The 23,708-nt window shown below is 44.2% G+C and overlaps 1 protein-coding gene and 1 long non-coding RNA gene across 2 annotated transcripts; both read right to left on the bottom strand.

Moving 5' to 3' along the window:
• Positions 1-2,822: 2,822 nt before the first annotated feature.
• Positions 2,823-18,752, bottom strand: ccdc3b (coiled-coil domain containing 3b). Its single transcript, XM_012841127.3, has 3 exons — positions 17,810-18,752; positions 8,364-8,538; positions 2,823-4,517 (listed from the first exon to the last, which is right to left on the bottom strand). The coding sequence occupies exons 1-3, from the start codon at positions 18,163-18,165 to the stop codon at positions 4,245-4,247; spliced, it is 804 nt and encodes a 267-aa protein (XP_012696581.1). The 5' UTR covers positions 18,166-18,752; the 3' UTR covers positions 2,823-4,244.
• Positions 18,753-21,845: 3,093 nt separating this feature from the next.
• LOC122132883 lies at positions 21,846-23,347 on the bottom strand. The gene is made up of 3 exons (XR_006152399.1): positions 23,161-23,347; positions 22,780-22,833; positions 21,846-22,546 (listed from the first exon to the last, which is right to left on the bottom strand). It is a non-coding gene; the product is annotated as an uncharacterized LOC122132883 (long non-coding RNA).
• Positions 23,348-23,708: the final 361 nt, after the last annotated feature.

Raw genomic sequence — 23,708 nt, 5'->3', positions numbered from 1 at the left:
TGCAGACTGTGATTTTAAGTCTACCTGTTTTACTGTGACGTTAACAGAGCCATAAAAATGCACAATAAACCCACATGCCGTGAAGCTGGGTGGTGGGGGGGGTGGGGGGGGTGGGGGGGGTGGGGGGGGGGTGATTACAGCGTTTCATCTATCTCAGTGTCTCGGTTTTTATAGAACAATTATGAGCTGGAGCCATGAGGGAAGTCGAATTCCTCAGTGGAGGAAGGGAAGCATTGGCTGTCATGATACATATCTGAGTGATTACCGGCAGGAGCGCAGGGGAGTCTGAGCCCTTTGCTGCCAGCCGACAGGGGCCTGCTCAGCGGACGGTCTGCACAAGGGCCTGCTCAGCGGACGGTCTGTGGCCAGGATCACGGCGTCCTCTGTGGATCCCTTGCTGAGCTCTGGCACGTCAGGGGAGATTAGTGTTTTTGTGTTCTCCCTCACACATCACTTGGGCACATTTACAGAGGCAGACACACACATGCATGCACGCACGCACTCACGCACGCACGCACACACGCACGCACGCACGCAAGCACACACACACACACACACACACACACACAGAGAAATGGCCTGGCCTGAGAGACAGAAACAGAAAGACGGACTGGAGATGATTGAAATAATGCTGCTTTGACTCAAGCTACTTTATGCTGTTGTGGTCTTGGCTGAACTCTCTCTTTCCCCCACACAGTGTCATTTTTTTTTTTGCAGAAAATTCTTTCTCCCTCTTTTATTGCCAGCGAGAAGATTGAATGATCCACACAAGGCATATCCATATTCATTTTATCATTCTGGGAAATCCTTAAATTAAAGCCTCACCACAATCCCGATAAGGAATGGGGAGGGGAAAAAAAGAACAACTGAAAATAAAAACAAATAAAGCTGTGTCTGTGATTAGAAAAAAGAAATCCAGGGAGGACCACCACAACGCAGCAATGCTGTCTCACATCTGTTTTGCAGCTTGCACATGTACACAGTGTATGTTGAAAGGCAGTGTGTGTATATCTTCTTTGGAGCATGTCCATGTGTGCAGTATGACAGATTCCTGTATTGAGGCTTGTGCTATGAAGTAGTGCTGTTTTTTGAGGTGTGTGGGGGGGGGGGGGGGGGGGGGGGGGGGTGAAGAGTTATTCTGTAGCTGTCCACCCATTACAGGTCAACCCAGGCTGCCCCCCCACCCCCACCCCCACCCTCCCCCCCCCACACACACAACACAAATGCATACTATATGGAGCAAGGCCATAAATGTCCTTAACACTAAAACAATCTCATATAGCTGCTGTGATATCACCCTTCTACTATATCAGGAAAAGGGAACATATCGTAAATAAGGTCTTAAAAAAGATCATTTAAAGTTTCATTTTTTCCTATGTCCCTTTCTTTTATGGGCAGAGACACAAAACCATATGGAAGAGATTGGATTCAATTCTCCCCAGGAAACGGTGTTGAAAAATTTAATAGGGTTCTGTCTGCCAAGAGAATTCCAGATTTGAAAAATACAATTGGCTCGTACAGAATACCGTTTCAATCTGAGGAAACTATTTTTAATCTTTCCTTGTGCTCTAAAAAATGACTTGCTGGCTCTCTATCACACTGCAGTAGTCTTAAATGCCAAAACAATCTCTCGCCCTCATCAATAAGGAAAATATGAAAAAAGACATTGCTGAGTGGCTGTGCAGATCGGAACTTGGATTTGCACATTTCTGAGAATGTATGAATGTATCCAATCTCACAGATTTATATGCACAGAAGTAAAATTCTCCTTTTCAAGTTCTCCTTTTTGTAGACGAACGAGTAGAGGCAGAGTAGAGTAGAGTTTCCCAAGCTTCAAAATGACATGGAACCAATCTCATTTCATCTCATTGCTTCTCTCTGGTGAAAGCTTTTTGGCTGACAGGAAGCACATCTGATCCTATCTCCAATCATTTTGTACTCTGGAGCTCTGTAGAAATTGGTGGTAATCTGGGGACGTGTTTTATTTTCTCTCTGTGTGGCTGCGCTCCATCCAAACCTCTCCTCGGGAGGGCTGTTCGAGCCTATTGTCGGTTTCCAAAAGAATCAGGACAGAAGAAACCAAGGCAAAGGGATGGACAATGATCAAATGTGATTACAACTGCAGGATAAACACACATTTCCTCAGAGGATTTTGCACAGACAAATGCACAGGGGATGATGTAAAAACGAGTAAATTGCCCCAAAGGTTAATCAAAAACATAGTCCAGAAGGGAGTGATGGTATTTTGTCATAACAGACCTATTTACTGTAAAAACACCATCATTTTACTCATAAGAATTGGAGGTTCAAAATATAGAATCAAGAAAAGAAAAGAAACTATCTATTAAACAATGCACACACTTATATTCATATCTTTGATTTTGTCATTTTTAGTGTTGCACTCTTTAGTGTTGCACTCTTATAAATACTCTTTAGTGTTGCACTCTTATAAATACTCTTTAGTGTTGCACTCTTTAGTGTTGCACTCTTATAAATACTCTATAGTGTTGCACTCTTATAAATACTCTTTAGTGTTGCACTCTTTAGTGTTGCACTCTTATAAATACTCTATAGTGTTGCACTCTTATAAATACTCTTTAGTGTTGCACTCTTTAGTGTTGCACTCTTATAAATACTCTTTAGTGTTGCACTCTTTAGTGTTGCACTCTTATAAATACTCTATAGTGTTGCACTCTTTAGTGTTGCACTCTATAGTGTTGCACTCTTATAAATACTCTTTAGTGTTGCACTCTATAGTGTTGCACTCTATTCATGAAATTGAAAAGAAAAGACAATGAATGTTCTATAGTTCTATGAATACAACTAGTTAAAAACTGATTTATTTCAAATTGTATTACCATACATAAGAATATATGTGAGGATACAAGAAAACATATTTATAATATGCTTTACATTTTAAAAAGCCAAATGCAATACATTCTATTGAGAGGCACATTTTTTTCTCAATGTTGGAACATGTTTCAATTGCACAACACGCCTCATTGAGTAGTGGTTGTTTTTATTGAGTGCTCAGCACCCTATTCTAAAAAAAAAAAGATATTTTCACTCCATAAAAAAAGTATGATAAAAAAGCCAGCCCACACAATTTTGGATAATTAGATAATCAACGTTGGGAGCGTATTTCATGAAAAAGTAACTCTCAGTAAATAGAATCCAGAGTAATATGTGTGTAAATGAAATAAACAATATAAATGCAGGCCAACCAGGGAGATTTCCCTCTGCACACAACTAATGAAATCTAAATCAGTTTCCCCTTTTTGAACTGGAATCTATATAAGTCTTGGTAAAAAGCACCTGCTCTAAATTAAAAAAGACTCCCATTCAATCACTGGACATGAGCTTCACATTGCTGCTGTCTTGGCGTAGTGTGTGCATTTTATGCAACAGGGATACAAAGGCCTTATTTGGTAGCCTGTAACCCACAGTTTGTGGGAATGCCATCTGCAGTGCCCAGGATGGCACCTGGCCAGGTAAAAGGACTAGATGCATGCTGGGAAACCATGTCAACAGGGCAGGTATGCCAGATCAGGGCTCGAGGTGCACTAATGCAATGTGAGGAGGCACTGGCCTGTCAACACAGGGCAACATCTCAAGCTCATTATGGTCAACCCAGGAGGGAAGATGCTGGTCAGACTGGGGCTCGGCGGCTGTTCCTACCTGCAGGGGGGGTGGGGGCAAGTCAATCAGGCCTGGATCTCGACCAGGTTCCCAGCATGCTTTTTATATAATAGCAAAGAATTAGGTTACCAGTGTGTCGTGGTGAAGCAGGAGTTTAAGACTCATTTTGAACCATGGGCAAAAAACATGTAATCGGAGTCGTCACTCTCACTCTACATTTCCTGTGTTTCAAAAAGACCTTAACATTGTGGCTGTCCGGTGAGGTTGTACGGATAATGCGTTTTCCATGGTATAGCTTATGTAAGATATGCAATGTAAGGTTAGTGCTCATAAAACATGTACTGCAACTATCATGTTGTATAAAATGTCCTAAAAATATCTTGTGAGGATCGTCAGGTACGTAGTAACCTGTGGGGACTTGTATAATGCATTCTTATGGCGTTATATTCATCAGTGAACTTTAACCTTTCATTTCGCTACTTATCAATTCTGCTAATCTGCGTGTTCATCCTATATGACAATTCAACTAATTTGCAGACCTCTATGTTGCTTATGTACAGACTGGCAAACCCAGTGTTGAGAGGGGCGTGGCGGCACTGGGCAGCTTAGCTCTTCGATTTCTTGGGGATCATCTTGAGGGAGGGCTTCTGGTCCTGGTTGGTCTCCTGCTGTGGGTGTGGAGACTCCTCGTGGTGCTGCTTGAGCAGGAGCGTCTGGTCCTTGGTCTCGCGTTTGGCCTGCCGCAGGAGGCGCTTCATGTTCTTCACCTTGTCCCTCAGGTGGTTGTTGGCCTTCTCCAGGACCTTCACCTTCTGAGAGAGCGTCTTTACCCTCTCCTCCTCCTCGAAGAGGGCCTTCTGAACCGTGGAGCAGAGGAGCTGGGGACAGAGAGTTGGTGAGCGAGTGGACATAACATAACAGCAATGAGTATTCTGTCTAAAATAGCGAGGGGGGCTTTTCAGACAGAAAAGTTCTTGACTAAACTTTCATCTATCTCTTTGTATATTAGACCTCAAAAGGGTGTTAATTAATTCATAAAATCAACAAAATAAAAAACTTTTTACCAAAAAAAAAGTTAAAAACAAACTGTAGTAAAACTGTGTAAAATGTCTTTTGCATTCTATAAGAACAACCACTACAGGTTTTCCATGAAGAATATCTTTCATGTGCCCTATGCAGTATCAGGAATCTTCAGAGCACATATTCATTTTATTACATCTCACGTTTAATAAAAAATGATTTCACAATTTTTCAGCTAAAATAAATGAGATTCACTTGAAAGATTCACAACAAATCTTCATGCAATTATCTTATCTTTACCGAATGTTAGAAATCACATGATAGCCCTTTGAAACACAATATTCGGGGGGCAATTACTTTGCACATGTTTCCTCTTAAGTGTCTAACATGCTTATTTATTGTAAGGTCAGGCGTTGCCCTCAGAGGAAGCACTGCAACTTAATTCCCAAAGTAAACCGAATCGGTCAGTGCGAGCAGAATTGCTGAAGGGCAACTGAGGTCTCCCATTTAAACGATGGGACTCTTAGTGGTTAAGTGTAATAAACAGCGGTTATATCCTGCCCGAATGCTTAGTCTTCAAAAAATGAAAAGATTTGAGCCATCAGTGGATGGGGCTAAGACTAATGTTGAGAGGAATGTTCCTCGGTGTGTTTGGGAGGAGAAACTGCCATATTTTTCAGCAAATTTGGTGAGTTCTTCTGAGTGGGCTGCAAGTAAATGTTTGAATTTTTTTTCCTTCACATGCATGCCTGTGGCCTAAGGGAAAGGGAACACTGGATCCAGAAGATGTGTCCAATTTAGACATCTGAGACACTGAAGCAGTGGCTTACCCAGATCCAAGTAAGTAGATAGCTGAGATGCTCTTAAAAGCAGGTACCCTTCCCCCCACGAGCAGTATGGTGATTAAATTCATGTTGATCCACGCTTGGAACATGCAGAGAGCAACCCGTCATGTGTACTTCCTAAGAGACGTCTGGATCTGTTCTAAAAATCGCCCCGCAGATGATTCTGCGCGTGTCTGCCCATTCCAATAAGCAAGTCCAAGCTTCAATGCCTCTGTCTAAATGTCCTCTGCCAGCTGTGAGATGAGAACACAATCATCTGACTCAAACATGGAGTGACATAGAAATGCTAACATGATGCCATCTGACGTGGCTCTCTGACACCGCATCATTTTTATTTACGTCTGTATGTTGTGACAAGATAGATTCGCAGGATAAAACTACACATGCACTGATTTAGTGAAGAGATGCCCAGAAAGGCTTTGGGAATAGACTAGGAGGTATTTTTGTTTTCAAAGACCGCATCACCAACTGTGATGGTATCTCTCCATCTCCTGAAACCTGCCATTGATCTGAACTAGGCTGTGGAGTTTTACACTCAGGCCTTTGTGCAGGGATTCTTGGGTTAATTGGCCGTGACAGGAGTCAGTGCCTTATGTCAGATCTGTTTATCAACATCCCACATGCCCACCTGGGTGATAGGGTCATGTGACGGTCTGCATGTTGAGCGGTCTGATTTCATTTGAGAGATAACACTTCCTGACAGAAGATGGTGCTGTGAAAATCTGTTGGATCATTTTATTGGGTTAATATGTTGCTACTGAAGGGAACTTTATGCCTTAAATGGCATGTTAGTCGAATAAAACCAGTAAACTATTTATAATAATAATAGTAAACTAAATGTATTTCTGGACGGTCTGTATCAACCATTTCATCTGTTTCCTCTTCCAAATCATTTGGTGAAAACTGAGCACAATATAGTAGATATTTCTAAAGTGATTTGCCATTTAAACATAAATAACTGCAGTTCTAAGTAGCTGTGAAGGAAATCATTAATGTTTGGTGGTCTGTTTGGTGTTTGTGAAAGAGTGCCTGGTCAGCAGAAGTCTACAATTAACACCAAACACATAAATCTCACATGCTTGTCACTTAACAAAGCCTGTGCACAATCTGCCTGCTGATGCAACGACAAGACCATTGCTGAGAGCCATCCAGCTTTCCATCCTGCTCTTGGCACTCAGCGCAGTCGAGCGCCGTTATGAGTTCAGCCATGGGAATGACGTCTGCGCTGCCCTGCCATTCCTGCTGATTACAGATTTGAGCAGGAACATGGTCATTTATGTAAATGTTAGCCATTCGTATTCCATTACTGTGACAGAACCCTTGCATGTGCAGTTTGCCTGTGATTGAAACCAGCCCTCGACATAAATTACTAGGTCAGAAACAGGAACGCAGGGTTGATGCACAATGATTTATTAATTTCAATAAAAAAGGACAGAGCTTGATTCCATACAATAGCTGGTGACGATGTTGCAGTTTAACTATGATAGAAACCATGCTTAAGTCATTCCAGAATGCCCACAAACAGAACCCCAGAGTCGGATGAGGTGTAATATTACGTCTGTGTATGGTTTATTCTCAAATGAAAGCACAGTTCCATTGTTATTTTTCCATTTTCTTTTCGAGTTTAATTTGTGCCTAGCTGTGACATAAATCTTGAGTAATAACACAACAAAACAGAAAGATTCCATTTGTCGGATGAGAGGCCAACGCCGGATGTGTGCGGCCTGATCTCACATCTGGCCACTAATTAAAATCTGCTGAGTGCAGTAACAACACTGGCGACTACAGCAGGGGGATTACTCTATAAAGCCTCCGCGTTTGCCATAACAATAGCCACAATAGCAGATGCAGAAAATGACAGGTTCAAGTCCTCCTCCGGTGCTGCACTCCATTAAGTGTACTCAATCAAGAGGACAGGAATCCAGCAAGCATATGTTCCCTTTCTCACAGTCGACAGAAACTTTCCTCTCCATTCTCCAAAGCCAACTGGCCTGCCATGCACATGAAAGAGCAGGCGACAGCTAAAGTCAATGAAATGCAGCTATGTTTAGCCTTAACGTGGAGGTCTCGTCTGAAAGGGTTCTCCTAGACCCCGAAGGACCATTTAGAATAGCGTGTGTACTTCTCTCTCTGCCTCACATTAGTTAGAACATGTCAGAATGGACTTCAGATGACCATAGACTATAAACTGTGCCTCACCAAACCACAAGGATCTCTGCCTTACCATGTCCAGGATTAGAGGTATGAAGCCAAAGGTTCAGTTATTTGAAGTTTCTTTTGAAGTTTATTAAATTGACCCCAATTTTACTTGCTGTGATGAAGAAAGTACTCATGACTCATCCTCAAAAGAGAGAAGCTCTGTTCACGTGAACTCTGAAACACTCCCTATGCGCCCTGGCAATCACTGAAAGGAAGGGGTCAGTCCAACTTGCTAGTCATTAAAAAGAACGGCTAGGACAAGCTATTGGCAAGGGATGTTTTACTGAGTGCTGGAAAGTAACAAAGACCCTGTCAGCAATTTCTGCTATCAACACTTACAGTAACTCTAAATTGATCTTTAATGTATGTGTATCATTATAGAATGTGAGCCAAATGTTCCCTTTCAGCAGCAAAGCCTTTGTGGACTTCAGCCGTTCATGGCGAAATCAAAACATGGATGTTTTGCTCTATCAGTTAAGCCACAGGATGTTGACCAGAGCGTTCACATGTACATTTTTGGGTGACCTGATCTTAGGTTACATGTGTGTTCCTTTCCATGGGTGGTGGGGAGGATGGCGGTATTGAGGGGCATGAGAGAGTGGTGGTATTGAGGGGCATGAGAGAGTGGTGGTATTGAGGGGCATGAGAGAGCACGCTTACCCTGCTGTCCTCCTGGGCCTCCCACTGGGGCGTGTACATGTGCACCTGGGTGCCGCCGGTGCAGTTGGAGAACTGGAAGAGGCTGGCGAACATGCGGTGGTTCTCGGGCGTGTCCGAGAAGATGGGGTCCTGGAAGTTGACGCCGTGGGGGATGATGCTGTAGTTCTCATCCATCCTAAAAAAAGGAAAGACAGCCGCTTTGGGTTTACAAACAACAAAAAAGCGTGACCATTTGACAGACGTTTCACTGCAGAGCCTTAGGGTGACCCATAACTGTGACTGCTGGAACTTGCTGTACACCACAGAGAATCATGGGCTGTCAAAACATCTTCAAATACGTTGTCCATTCAGGAATTTAACAGATCGATAAAAGTTAGCCCTCTCCGCAGACCTAGTTTCGAGATCATAAATCCCAACCCCATTCTTATGTGGCAGACATAATTAGTTGCATGATTTTACTCTTCAGTTGTGGCCTTCATAACTACTTTCTGAAGAAATGCTTGAGGGGACCATGTCAAGTTCAAACACCTCCAGTACAAAAACACCCTTTGAAACATCTCTGTAGATGTGAAAACAATCTGACAGGCCTCCAGCAGGTTCAGTAGCTAAAGGAAGAAAATGTTCTGTCAAGGAAAAGCACCCTGCACAGAACACGGTGCACTGTTTCCCTATTCCGACTTGATCCAAGATCAATCTGACCTGTGACCTTCCGTGTTCTTTGCCAATGGTCTTTTTGGATTCAACATTATAGGAAATGCAAACTCGAAACTCACTTGAGTCTTTAACCTTCAATGCTAAGTCTCCCTCTCTAACCTCTCTGTGTGTACATTTGTTTGTGAGAGAGAGCCTGTGTTCTCAGTTCATAAATTTCAGTGTTGGTGTGTGAATCCCAGCTCCTGCCAGCTTTCTGTGGCTGCAGGCTTCTGATTCTCAGGCCTCTCTCTCTCTCTCTCTCTCTCTCTTTCTTTCACTCTCTCTCTCTCTCTCTTTCTTTCCCTCTCCCTCTCTCTCTCTCTCTCTCGCATGGAGCTCCCGGCGGGACGGAAATGAGGGAAGTCTGTTATCAAAGTTTTGGAGGGTGGCAACAGAAATATTAATGCAAAAACCATGGTAACGCTGGCACAAAGGAAGGAAATGAAAGCTCATTTCATTGGGCTCTCGTTAAAGGTTTCTGCTCCTTTTCTTCACTGTGGGCTTTGGCCGGCCGCCAGTGGCAGCTCCAGAAGCCCTGAGCCCAGAGACCCCGAGCCTTGACTCATATCTCTTGTTTGCACTACACTGATGACAGGGAACTGCACTCCTAATGGTCGGTGCTGTTTTCACTGCAATCATCCTATATGTGCGGACTGGGCTGGAGAGGAAATCGGTGTTGTTCCACGCAGATTGCCCAGGTTAATACCTGAAAAGTGTGTGTGGGGGGGGGGGGGGGGGGGGGGGCAGCGTGAGGAAGAAATCACACAGGGTCTAAGTGGAAGGAAGGAAATTAACTCTGCCTCAAACAAATCACACCGACATCTGATAAACGCTTGTTACTGCAGCGCCAAGCAAAACTATTAATCAGATGTAAACCTTCACTGAGGAGTAGCCATAACAGCCACTTTTGACACGCACTAAAGTCGTGTAATGGGAAAAAGCCCTGATAATGTAAGACGTTGATGTTCTCCTTTAGATGAAGCTCTCCTCCACCTGGATCCCATCTATGGGGGCTATAGAGCTATTGAGCCTGGGGAGAAAGTGTTGGTTTTGGAGCTGTTCGCTCATCTGGATCTGATGTCCTCTTCTAAGAGGAACATCAAACGCCCCCTCCTGATTCTCTCTGTGTCACACAGGACTGTGTGTCTGTTCACGCTAATACCAAAGAGCTCATCTCAAAGAAGAAGGCCTCTGTGTCTTTATACTGAGTGGAAAGTGGAAAGTGATCTCTGGTGATGTGCAAACAAAATACACACGAGACTCTCTTCATGTATAACAGAATACACTGTTGTGCGTTTTGTTTATATAAGGTCCATGTGTGTGAATGTTTTAGTTTTTTTTACAACAAAAAAACCCTCAAACAAACAAAAAAAACCCCACCAGCTCAGTGTTCTCAAAACGGATTTATATATCACCACAACATGGGGCCACTGACAATGTTGACAGACAGCAGCTCTGGAATGTAAGCAGAGGCGATGGGAGGTCAGTGTGCGTGTGGAGAAAGAGTGCAAGACAGAGAAAGGACAGAGAGAAAGAAGAGCAAGAGAGAGAGAGTGAGAGGGAGATAAAGAAAAGAGAGAGAGAGAGAGCAAGACAGAGAGAGAAAGAAAAGAGAGAGAGAGGGAGAGAGAAAGAAAAAAGAGAGAGAGAGAAAGACAGTGAGAGATAGAGGGAGAGGGAGTAAGAAAAGAGAGAGCGAGAAAGACAGAGAGAGAAAGAAAAGAGAGAGAGAGAGAGGGGGGGGCATGGAGAGAGGGTGTGAGGTGGATGGGATATGACTACATGTTACATTTGGACAGGATCAGGGTATTCCAAAGCCTCTTTGTTTCACACTTTGTAGGGAGGTAGCAAACGCTAATCGGATCACATCATGGGAAACGTGCGTCCCCTGGCACTCTCAAGAGGTGCTGCAGAGGAAGAGCAGCAATGGAACGCTCCCGTTGTGTTGTGGTGTCGTCTCTGGGAAGTTACTGGTCTTTATAGCAGCGATGCTAACGGGGACACAATGCTAACGGGGACACGATGTGGTCAGCGCATTGTTTCTCACAGTTTTACAGGAAGTGTTTCAACAAAATGGGCTTTCGTGCTCGCTCTCTCTCTCTCTTTCTCTCTCTCTCTCTCTCTCTCTCTTTCTCTGTCTCTTTCACTCTCTCTCTCTGTCTGAGTATGACTGGGTCCACTGGCGTTAAAGGAAAACATTGCCATTTGTTAGCACATAACCCAGCGGATGCAGGAGGGCACAGGAGTCGGGTGAACAGGGATTATTCTGTTTTGCAGACCTAATGGCTTCCAGAGTAGGGCCTGCAGTTTCTCAGTACTCTTCATGTTCATTCTCAAATTCCCCCGCTTTTTACAGGACCCCCCCCCCCCCCCCCAGCCCAGCCCCCCCAACCATCTACCAACCATCTACCCAATGCAAAAGACAAGCCTATCCGAGCAACCCTTAGGTTTCCTTCAACCCATGTTTAGCCAAGAGCATATTGCTTTAATTAATGTTTCCATGCAGCTTTTCTCCTATTTCTTGCCGTTTTGATCAGTTGACTGGTGAGATTTGTCCTGCCCAAACTAGAACCAGCTGCCACAGTTAGTTCAAGGCTGCGATGGTTCACACAAACTACTTAAGAAATCACGGGGAGACATCCAGCGAGTGTCCCAGCTGCGACTCTGACCATAACAGCAACACTTTCACAAGTGTTAGAAAAGATAGAAGCAAGAAAAATGACAGTCGAGCACAGTAGTCATGTATCTCTCCAACATCTCCTCTGGCTGTGATTTACTAATACCCAGACAGACCCTCTCTCGGGTCTCCTGTTTTTGACAGATGTGAGTACCTGAAGCTACCATGACTTCATCTGAACCGCAAGCCTTCTCTGCATTTGGATTCCATCAATGGCGCACTAATGTCACCCTTGAGATGGACGCGGAGTGGTGGGTGAAGGTAGAGTCTGGCGCAACCACACAAGCCCCCTACACACAAGCGCCGACTGAGCCCTCGACATGTGGGCCACTCACAGACGCATTTTTTCCATGTTAATCTCCCCCAGTGTTCTGTCTGGGCTTCACGTCCTGTGATTGATTGTGTGGAGTTCGGGTTGGGGGGGTGGGGGGGTGGAGAGACTTTTCAGGCTCGGACGTTTGGAGCCTTTGCACAGGAAATGGGGAGCTCGCGAGAGAGAGAGACCCCGGTGGAAAACATTTCAACACTTGCTTGCTGACTCAGGAGAACTCTGAGCAGTGCGAAGCAATGACGAGAACAATGTCGAGTCGGAGCACGAGGCTGCGGCGTAAAGCTTAATGATGCCGGTTCCGTAGATTAGACGCGCCAAACGGAGTGGCCAACGGGACAGATCAAGAGACGCATTTAGGAGACTCTCAGATGACCGCATCACACAGTGAAGCGCTTTGTGAATCCCGATCTGGTTGTTTACCTAAAGCTGGCTTCACTTGCTTTCATGCGTCACAGTGAACGTCTTTGTGAATGCTGATCTCCATGTTTATCTTGTTGGCTCTTGAGTTGATGAACTCCCTAATATTTGGGGGGGGGGGGGGGGGGCTGTAAACCAAGACTCTTGGGGACGTAACTGGAGCCCCAGGTGCTTTGGGGGTGGGGGGGGGGGGGTGTGAAGAGCACTAGGAAACGTTAGCTATATCAGGGCAAGGTCCAGGCAAGTCCCATTCAACTCACACAGAACAATGCAGGCCCTCTGACAGCAGTGATCCTCGGGGCTCTGCTGGAACAATTAGGCATGCACACACCTCCTCAGCTTGTTTATAACATCAGCCTCCTCCAAAATCTTCAGTCATATTTTACTTGGCTTAGGGACCACCCTGGAGCGCGCAGTGAGCTTCGGGCTGGAATGCCTTTGAAAGAACCTCTGGAGTGGCTTCAGAGTTATCTGTGTGGTGACTGAAAACTGGAGCAGGGAAAACCAAAACAAATCCCTAAAAGAACCCAGAACCGTAAAGAGCCTGATCAGTGAAGAGGGGCACAGCAGCATCCTTTGCATGTCCACACAAGCATACTTCCCCTCTAAATAGGTGGTTTGTTGTTGCACAGTGTTGGCTGGATGAGGGCCCTAAAACAATGGGGTTTACCTTCTGTCCTCTGTGTGGCAGTCTCCCAGTCTTTGTGGTTGCCCTTAGGCGACATGGAAGTTACACACCCTGTAATTATATCAGAGGGGAATGCTGTTGGTGCTTTTTGCTGTCATTTCCTTGCCACCAGGAGTGTCTGTCAGGTCTACCGTGCAGTTGCACTGGGGGAGGTTTTTCGTCTATTTTCAAATGAAAGCAATCATATCAACCGACTAATATGTCCATGCAAGTCCTCTAAGAGTGTCCAATAACAGCACATGTTGCAATGAGGCTGAGAAGCAAGTCAGGGTGACATATGTGGCAGCATTTGTCAAAAGCCACCAAGGGGTAAAATGTGAGGCTTCATTACAGACTTGCATGGTCTGTTGCACCACATGTAAGAGCCTGTGACAGGTGGCGAGACAGGGAGGAAATGGATGCCCATCAGCTGTGCATCTGTCCAGGATACAGCATGGTGTCACTCCTGGGGGGTTGCTTCAGGCTGGCGTGAAACGGATCCACTGGCTGCATCCCGTCACCATTATTCTCTCATCAGAGGCTGGCTGCCACCGTGTCCTGACTTAAACTCAACACAGCAAATGGATGTTTTTGGGAACAGGATTTGATTTCCATTGTTATACAGCTCAGAGTATCATGGAAGTGTCTGTGTGTGTGTGTGTGTGTGTGTGTGTGTGTGTGTGTGTGTGTGTGTGTGTGTGTGTGTGTGTGTGTGTGTGTGTGTGGGGGGGGGGGGGAGTGAGAAGTGGCGTGCTATGGTTGTTGAGACACTGAGAATACGTCTACAACCATTTGAATCATGTTGGATTGTGCTGGCTTCACAAGCAGGCATCATTTGTCATAAATATTACCATCTGGTTATCTCTTTAGTGTTGAGTGCTCTCTGAATTTTCCCACCAAACCATCATTTCTCTAAAGCCATGACCCACACTTCCAAACTAGGCGGATTTGAGGGTCCCCTTTTTGGCCCACTAACAAATTAACTTCTATCGCCCAGTGACATACTTGGACAGAATCGCTGTCAATCAGCCTGGTCCACTCATTTTCTGATTGATGTGCTATTATATTGAGAGGGAATAATAATACTATCCTTGTAATGCTTTTTCCCATTTCCCATGCGGTGGTTTTCGGTTATGACCAAGCACTTACTGGATATTTGTAATTAGCTTGGTGTGACAAATGGCTGTGTATAAGGAAGGATAACAATCAAATACAAATGATGTGATTGAAAGACACAAAGACACAGCGAGTGCCTTGGGAGACTTCTATGACATAAGTGTGTAAATATGTGCAGGGTGGACTAATAATGGTCATACTATCACTTCAATGACATGTTGGTCAGACTGAGCCAGTTATTTGTGAAGTCCAGTGTAAAAATGGCTTAGATGATTCTGTGAACTTCTAAGAGCTAAACTAGTAGTTTAACTACATTTTGCAGTAGCTTGCTGGTAGTTCAGCTACATTCACATTTACCTGGTGATTCAAGTAGTTAAATTACTTTTTTGCCATTTTTTGTGTAGCAACTGAAACTACAAACAATTTTGAGGCATCAAATGAAAGGAATGATTCATTCAATTTTACCTGTGCTGTAATTGAACCCCCTTTGACCAGCCCTACCCCTTGCAGATGTTACAAAACTGACAAGTAACACCAGTGCTCAAGTTGGTCAAACAGTATAAAAAGTTAAATATTTTTTTCTTTACTGTTTTAGTCGTAGTCAGATAACACAAAATCCAGACTGTTTACTACAAACATGTAACATTCAAATGGGATTGTTTTGTTTAGGACAGTTTTTAGCTCTCAGGGGTATGAAGCTGGATTGTTAGCTCAACTGTGAAATATATTTGACTATAGTTTTTAATGTTTTGAATCTGAACTTGTAAAACTAAACTTGAATATTTTAGGTGTCAATTAGTCATAAGTATAGATTATTGCTATGTATTTTAAAAGTTGCCTGGCTAACTAGGTAATCCTGCTTGGTGCACTTTCCCTACCTAGACTCTTCTGGAATGCAGGTGTCTGACTGATTGACATTGTATAACAAAGCTGACATTCCTTGCACTGTCCAATGAATAGTGGGGGATTTTTTGTTATGTTTTTGGTTTATGTATGACCCTTTGAAACAACTAGGCGCTTTTTGCAATAAACTCAATTGAGTGGCATTTTTTGTTGGTGCGTGACTTTTTTGTATTATATTTATTGTATTATCATCATCTGTTTACGAAGAGGTTTGAACTGCTTTTTCTGAGTAGCTTTAGTTGACTAGTAAACTAGATTGCTCCCCAGGGTAGCTTTGCTGTAGTCCAACACCGTCCACTGGAAAGTAGCTTCCCCAACACTGCTTGTTTTAATCTAATGCCGGATGCACAGTTGAACAGTTGTCCTGTCCCATGAGAGAGCGGTGACCCCTCCCCCCCCCCCCCCCCCCCCCCATCCCCAGATATCCATGGCTTGTCACCGCAAGAGCACTTATTCATGTGCACAAGCATTTCAAAGTTTCACCCGGGCAATGAAATGTAAGACCTTCCGCTGCCGGAGACTGTATCAAACTCAATATCCATATTAGCATGCATTTGGATTCAGCTTCATTAGTATAGTCTGAGCGGGGCAAGGATTGGTTTCTATGTTTGGAGAGAACCTAAGAGACGTTTGGCACCGGGGCTCACCCGGTAACCCAAACCAGCTGTGTGTCTGTGTAAATGTATGTGTGTGTGTGTGTGTGTGTGTGTGTGTGTGTGTGTGTGTGTGTGTGTGTGTCTGTGTAAATGTATGCTCTGCTCTTGGACAGGGACCCAGTATAGTTACAGTGTGTGTGTGGTTGTGTGTGTGTGTCTGTGTGTGTGTCTGTGTTTGTGTCAGTGTGAGTGAGACAAACACACACACACAGAGACACAAACACACACACAGGAAAAAGAGCGAGAGAGAGACGGAGAGAGAAACAGACAGAGAGAATGAGAGAATAAGGGGGTGAGGGAAAATGACAATCTGGTTGGGATCCCAGTGTGTGCTTAAAGTGGACTCTATTGTCTTTGAACAGAGGCTGTCGATCACAGGTGTATGCTTAAAGTGGACTCTATTGTCTTTGAACGGAGGCTGTTGATCACAGGTGTATGCCCTCAGAAGATGAGGTGATGAAAGACAGTGTGGTCTGTGAAAGACTAACAGTGGTAAGACGTCCACACTTTCAAATCTGTATCAAATATTCAAACTGACATCCATCTTTAGTGTATCATATGAATACAGATATTGTATTAGTAGTACTTACTAATATACTGTAGCCTGCTGGGGGTGTTCCCATCATGCATCAGGTGTTGGACTGTTGTGCGGACTAATTCCTTAAAGTTCGGGTTGTGTGTCCCTTTGGTGTCTAGAAGAGGTGTATGTGTTTGAAGCATGAAGCTGCCTCACTACGACAGAGACCTTATTCAGGTTCTCACCGACCGGCCAGTGGAGCGGTCCAGCCATTGAGAGAGCACAGTGGAGCAGAGTGACGAGGGTGAAGCGACCCGACAGGTCACCACCCCACCTCTGCAGCGATCATGTCAGGGGCCCCAGAGTGTGGCTGGGCAGTCCGCAAAGGGGTTATATTGTTGTGGAAAGCCGGGCCACATCACACACTACTGCCCAACACCGACACCATGCGGCCCAGTACCCCAGACGTCGATGCGGCTCGGCCATCTGGGCCGGACGTACAGGCTCTACCTGGACTGCAACCTGAGGGGCACTCCATGCAGAGCCCTGGTGGACACAGGGTCCACAATTTTTGCGGGTCCGCCCTAGAACTCCGGACTACGGGGTTGGAGATCCGCCCCTCTCCGCATCACCATGGTCACTGTTGAGCGTGCCAAGATGCAGGGGAGAAGATCATTGCAGGTAACTGTTGTCGGCCATGTTGCTGACCGTCAGTTGTGGTCAGCTGACATGCAAGGACCCCTGCATCATCTGGCTGGACCTGTTGGCCAGGCCCTCAGGACGGACTCAACAACAGCGTCGGTTTTCCCTCAACATGTCAGAGACTTTATTTTGGGTGCATGGGTTGCTGGAAACAGCTAAACACTTGTAGGGGGGTCTATGTAAAGTGCTGGGGTGACTCAGTATGCATCAGGTGATGGATTGTTATGCGGACTAATTCACTATGCCCTTCCATCCTGTCCTACGATTCTGGTTTAGCGTGTGCCATGATAAAAGGCTTCCGGCCAAATGAAAAGCAATGCTGCCGGCTCGTCACTTCAGAAAACACCAAAGAAAGCTACAGTGGCATCAGAATGCATGCTGTATTCTGTAGAATACAGTATCTGATGGATCTTTTATGGCAGTTTGTCGTGTTACGGAAACAACATGATCCTGATAGGTTAAACCCTGGCTTTAAAAGTTATGAAACTGAGAAATGAGTCATTGCACCCATGGTCAAAGGCACTGTACTTGACAGGCAGTGACAGATAGTGAATGATGCTGTAGGCTAGGATGTCAACAGAACGTATGATGCTGGTTACTGAGGTCATTGCGTTACTGTGGGTGTGAGCCATATTTCAAGGACATTTTTAACAGATTATGTCATAACTTTGATGTCAAATAACTCAAATGCCACTGAAGAAGTGACAGCACTTGAGAGGTCGATTTCTCATAGTGGTAATTTGTGTCATTAAAAAAAAAACTCTTACCTCAGAAAAAAGTAATATGAATTGTTCTCGATGACACTGTACGAGTAGCAGGGGAAGTAACCAAGTCCAGTGACATTGAACCTGGAACCAGCGGGCACCTCCAGCATGCTTCCCCACGCCTGATCACAAAGTAACTCGATTTCAGCAGAGTAGAAAAGATCCGTGTCGTACTGCCATGGTAGATAGTTGTAAAGACTGTACGAGTCCTTGTGGATGGCAAGGACCTTAGCGAAGACAATGATCTCGGCGAGCTCCGCTCTGCATGCTTCGGTTTGAGGTCTCCAGTCGTGGGGTAGCTGACAACTCCAAGCTCCGCCGAGGCACGTCGCAAGTAACAACAACAGGATAGCATCCATGACTTGCGGCGGTGAGTCTCCGTTAGTTATCCCAAATGAAAAAAAAAATCCTTGCTTCTACTTTTAATTTGCCACAAAGACAATGTGTATCCCCACGACAAACACTTCAACGTGGAACATGTAAGCAATGCGTTAAAGTTAACTCGGGACTTCGTCAGAAAGTTAAAGTACGGTGACATGTAAGTCAAACCTTTTCCATTTAAGTAGATACAACGATTCTATAGCTGCTCATTGTGCCATGTGGAATTCTCTGTCTCCCCTCGCTCCTGTCCTGCCGCGGCTGCACTGATTTGGAGATGTGGTATTACGCGCGGCTCTCTTGCATCCCCAGTCACAAAGGCTGAACTATGTGGCTCTGCGCGTTGCGACGGAGGTGCACATTAGCAGACTGCGATACCTAGAGACCCCATTAGGTCGTCTTTCATCTCAGTCTAGTCGTGTCAAAACCGGTAGTAGCCTTGTCTACAAATGAGTCTCACTAATGACTAGTGGATGTCCTGCTAATTACAGCAATGAAGTGGTTTTTCAGCACCCCCAACAGCGACTTATCCAACTAATGGGAGACGGTCTTGGACCATGATCGTGCATAAATATGGCATGAACACTAATATGCTATGACATATTAAGACAAATTGCCCTACTTCGGATTAGACCACCTGCATCAACGTGCGGGTCGTTATTCTGAATTTCGTCCAGGCTTTGTTCCCAATTACTGCTACCCTACTTAACAGTGCTGGCAGAGGTTCACACAGGAATTGTACGTCTTTGTGTTCCTCTATTAGTAAGTGGCTTTGGAGTGAGCTACCGTTTGCACATGCTAACGCTTTGAAAATGCAGGAGTGCACATAAATAATCTCAGCATTCAGTGATGTGCAGAAACACCCTGGAGACATACAGAGAACACATTTTCCTGATCCTTCGGGCCTTGTACTTGATCTTAACATGCATCATCATGCCTTTATGCTTGTTGAGCCTTAAGGGGGGAACGGTGGGTGGACTAGTCTACTCCTAGGGGTCAATGGTGCTCCAAGGCAAGAGGCTAAATCTTAAGGCCTACAATTGGCACACCCCGTACACTGCTCAAGGGGGCAACTAATCATACCCAGAGAGAGAAAATGGCTTAACTGTTTAAAACTTTATCATTTCCCTCGTGTGTGAAAGCCGGCTGACTATGTCTGTGTCTTCCCATAGGCTGTTTGGAGGTCTTTAATCAGAGGTGGACAGGTGTAGGCCCACTGTGTTCTGATCTCCTGACAAATGACACATTCATTGTGTGTGTCTGATGGCCATAGAGCCCATGAGTTGAACTGTGCTTGTGGCCATAAGACCAGACAAGAAATGGTGGTCCACTGTAAGTATATTACCACGGAATGGAGGCCTTGGTCATCCAGCAATGTGCAGGCATTTCAAAGGTCTGATCATAATCGACATCGCCTCACTACCTATATGTTTCTTATACATGTCCAAGTCTATCTGTGAGATCAAAGGACAACACTCTTTTGAGGAAGTTGTTCCCCGTTATTTCTCTGACAGGCGGGCGCTATTGTAATCCAAAGGCCTAATGGGATGAGCATTGTTGACCCAGTGCTGGCGACACCGGCCCGTGGACTCTAGCCCTGTAATCTTTCACACAAAGGCTCCAATAAGCCGGCGGATTCCTGTCGTCCACAGAGCGCTGGTCCGACCAAGAGGGCACAGCGTTACACAATAGCTCAGTAAGGCACTGGGCTCATGCTCCGGATCAGCGGCATGGCTCAATCGGGGCTACGACTGATAAGGAAAATGGGCTAATTAGTAAACACGATAACGACCACCGGACCCATTTCACATTCTCAACAGCAAAAACATAACATGCCACTGTAAAGACAACACAAACTAAACAATCTGCCCACCCACTGCAGCCATGACAGGACTTCTCCATTCCTGTGGGGCCTAGACTTGTTCTGACCCTGAGTGAGCACAGATCTGTCCATGTGAGTAAATTATATTTAAACATGTACACTCGTTCGATACAACAGTGTCTTTTTTGTTGTGTATAGGCAAAGAACTTTAAGGATTTAAGGCTGTTGCATGAAATTATTATTCAAACCATCTTGCTTTGAATCTTATTTTCAGTACTCCATGAGATGTGGAGTTTCTTACTAACTGAAGATGTAATGAGGATGGTCATCTGAGGCATTCTCATGAAAGAATGGAAGAGCTTTGCTGCCATCTGCTGGATGTAACTTAACATAAAAGAGACTTTCAGGCACGCTATGTAGATAAATAGTAATTTGGTGTCATCGCAAAGGAATACAAAAAAACTAAATGAATGACTTCTATTTTACATATTTACTTCAAGAACATAACCGAGTTATCTAAACATTATGACGGTCTGTATTAAAGCATACAATTAACTTCTGTTAAATTGAATAAAATGTAATGAGGTTCTGTTAAATCAAATAAATATTGATCTAGATAGTGTGCATCAATTATATGGAGTTTTCTCTGTATATCTTCCTACATAAAACATCAAGCATTTACTTCTGAATAAGAGTTCCTTTGGGGGGCTTAGATAAAACACTGGCTTCGACAGCCAACAGCTTAGTTTAGCCATGAATCACTTGGGAATGATGCTCACAAACTAGCTTTTGAGCCAGCTGAGCTGACAACCGACACTGCTACTCCATTTGAGTCAAGTCAAATTTTAAGTGTCTGGTTGACAATTTTCAGAAAAAATGTCAGGATAAATAGGACATGCTGTTATGTCAGTGACTGAAGACTCAGACACGTATACAGAAGAGTTTCAGCTCAACGAAACAAGGTTTCTGACCTCACATAAATGTTGCCCCCACTCAACATTTTTGGTGAGGGATACATTTATATGAATGATTGAATATCATCATATAAAACCTAAATATTCTCTAGGAAGTTAGAGCAGAACCTGTGCAGAATTCTCATTTGATCTAGTTGCTTTGTGGCTCCTCTCAGGTCCCACCGGTGCTCATCTCCATTTCCCTAATCGCCCGAGCATGTCGTCTCCCACGGTATAGCTGACACCCCGCCATACTTACACGTCTGGCATCACCTAGCAACACCTCACCAGGGACTTCATTGAACAGTAGAGGCAGACGGTATTGGGTGTCCTTATGGAGGCGAATCTTGTGTTTGTGCCCACTTCGACTCAGACCGCAGACATTCAATGATTTGAAGAGGCAAACATAGGGTGCAATTTTCATGCAGACCTTTTTGCAAAGTTATACAAAGACGGAGGCAACACACCAATTATGATGTTACTTGAACAGTGTCTACCACGATCATTTCCTCTTGTTTTTCAGGCCATAAAAAATAACAAAGTTATACAGTATGTGTCCAGCAGGGGGAAGTGAACATAGACAGCCTTGTCAAGCAAGCACTAACTAGCAGTGGATGAAGTCTGTTGTGCAGCATGCAAGTTCAAATGTAAACATCTTGATCACGCTACAGGCTACAAAGGTTATTGGAATATATTTATTGAGGTTTATTTATTATAACATACATTTCATTCATTCATGGATACATACATAAAAGTTTGGTATGCATGGTAAATCATGTAATTAATCTGATTAACTGTGTTAATTAATTACATGACATTCAAAGTAGATACATAACATACATAAGTTTAAGGAACATTGATTTAACAGTCTTTTCATTAGCTTTATCAAAACTAAATAGAATCAAAATGTTTTTTTTTTTAAGCAATGCATGATAATTGTAGGCATATACAACTTAGCACCATTGATGAACTGCTTTGATGAAATGCTATAGAGGTTCAACAAGAATAGAAATACATATTTAGGTTTTAAAGTCTTTAATCTCTGCACTTTTTTAGGCAATTGGCAGAGAGGCAAAAAGGAATGTGGCGCCTATAATGCCTGATTGAATTTCTCCTGACATTTCTGACATTTAAGACCAGCTCTGATACTTAGGACAAGCTCACTAACAGTCACTGACATTGTTGCCACCACTGGATCATTTATCACATATCAATGTTTCTAAACAGCATCCAGAGATCAAATAAAAACCAGTTTTCAGGAAAAGGTCAACTTAAAACCTAAGAATATGTTTACATGTCTAAATATTTGGGTACTGCATTTTAGCTGAATGAACTGGGTGCCTTTCAAATACCATCCTATTGCTAATTGTACATAACAAATAACAAATTCAGGGTTTTGCCCTTGTGTCTGATCAGTACAGTAATATTCCAGACCTTGACTCTTCTTGCACCACTCCACTCCACTCCACACCACACCACACCACACCACACCACACTGGCTCTCTCTGGGGGTAGCTCTCCCTAAGGGCATTTGCCCCCAGTGGGCTACATGCCTGAGCCCTCATCCTCAGCCCCGCTGTCAGCCCCCTAGGCACAGGCAAGAGACAGTATGACATCTCAAGAGGAACATTTTGACAGACAGACAAGCATAGGAAGTAAACAAAAATCCTCAGTGTGTGGAAAAATATGTCAATCAGTTCATTAGGATTGATCTGAAGTGCGTATAAAAAAGACACCTATTGCTATCCAGTTGCAATAGGGCCTAATATTATGCCTAATATCTCTAAATAATACATAGACATATACTGAGAGTATCTCACCGGTTTCATTCCGTTTAATGACCCTCCAGGGTAGGCCTGGTTAAAGTTGTGCTCCTGGTAATCACAAAAGATATCCATCACATCTTTTTCACTGGATTGAGCGGTTTAAAAAAAAAAAATGGTTTCAAATCTTTTTTTTGCATATATGCAATTAGGGAAAGGTTTGGTCTTTGAGACTGAGGTCACATGTTGGATAACTTTAAAGCTACAGTATATGACATGCCAAATTCATTGCAGTGCATTCATCTACACACCAAGAGATAAACAGCAGGAACAATAAAACACATTTGCAATTATAATGGTAATGACAGTAGCTTTTAAACATGCAATTGCTTGCTGGAACCAAACTGATAGCCATAGCAATGCAATATGTGGTCTTACATAGTTAGAGATGGCCTCAGGAACTTCTTCTGACTCACTGCTCTCCGAACTGCAGGAGCCACTGGGGAAGCATTTGGCCGTGCGTCTATCTCTGCCACCTTTCAAAAAGTCGCTTGCCGATGACTTCCTCAGCAGAGCTACAAAGGAATGCAAATCTTTTAAAAACCTTGAGGCCCCTTCTCATAATACACAAGACATGAAATATCAACTATCTAAGATGGCTTGTAATAAAGAACCCCTCACGTACTACTCAGTATATCTAACCAATTATTCACATGCCATTTGAATTCTTTTAAGTAGTCAATAAGATGCTGTGTGTGCTGCCTTTGGTACCGTATCCCATCAGATCTCTTACCTGCTTCGCAGATGTAGGTGGTGAGCATCATGAGCAGCAGGGATGCGGCCGAATCGACGTGGAGCCCCATCACAACTCTTTTGATGGCAGTGTGGCGGCCCAGGAAGCCACCAGCGCTTTGTACGGGGTGTGGGCAAGAAGGCCACACCCCTACCTCCTGCCAACACTCCCGTCTGTCAGCCCTGTAGAGGAG

This window comes from Clupea harengus, chromosome 5 (genome assembly GCF_900700415.2).
Source record: "Clupea harengus chromosome 5, Ch_v2.0.2, whole genome shotgun sequence".
Classification (NCBI taxonomy): Eukaryota; Metazoa; Chordata; class Actinopteri; order Clupeiformes; family Clupeidae; genus Clupea; species Clupea harengus.
The sequence above is the reverse complement of the archived record's forward strand: the minus strand, read 5'-3'. Positions and strand labels throughout refer to the sequence as shown.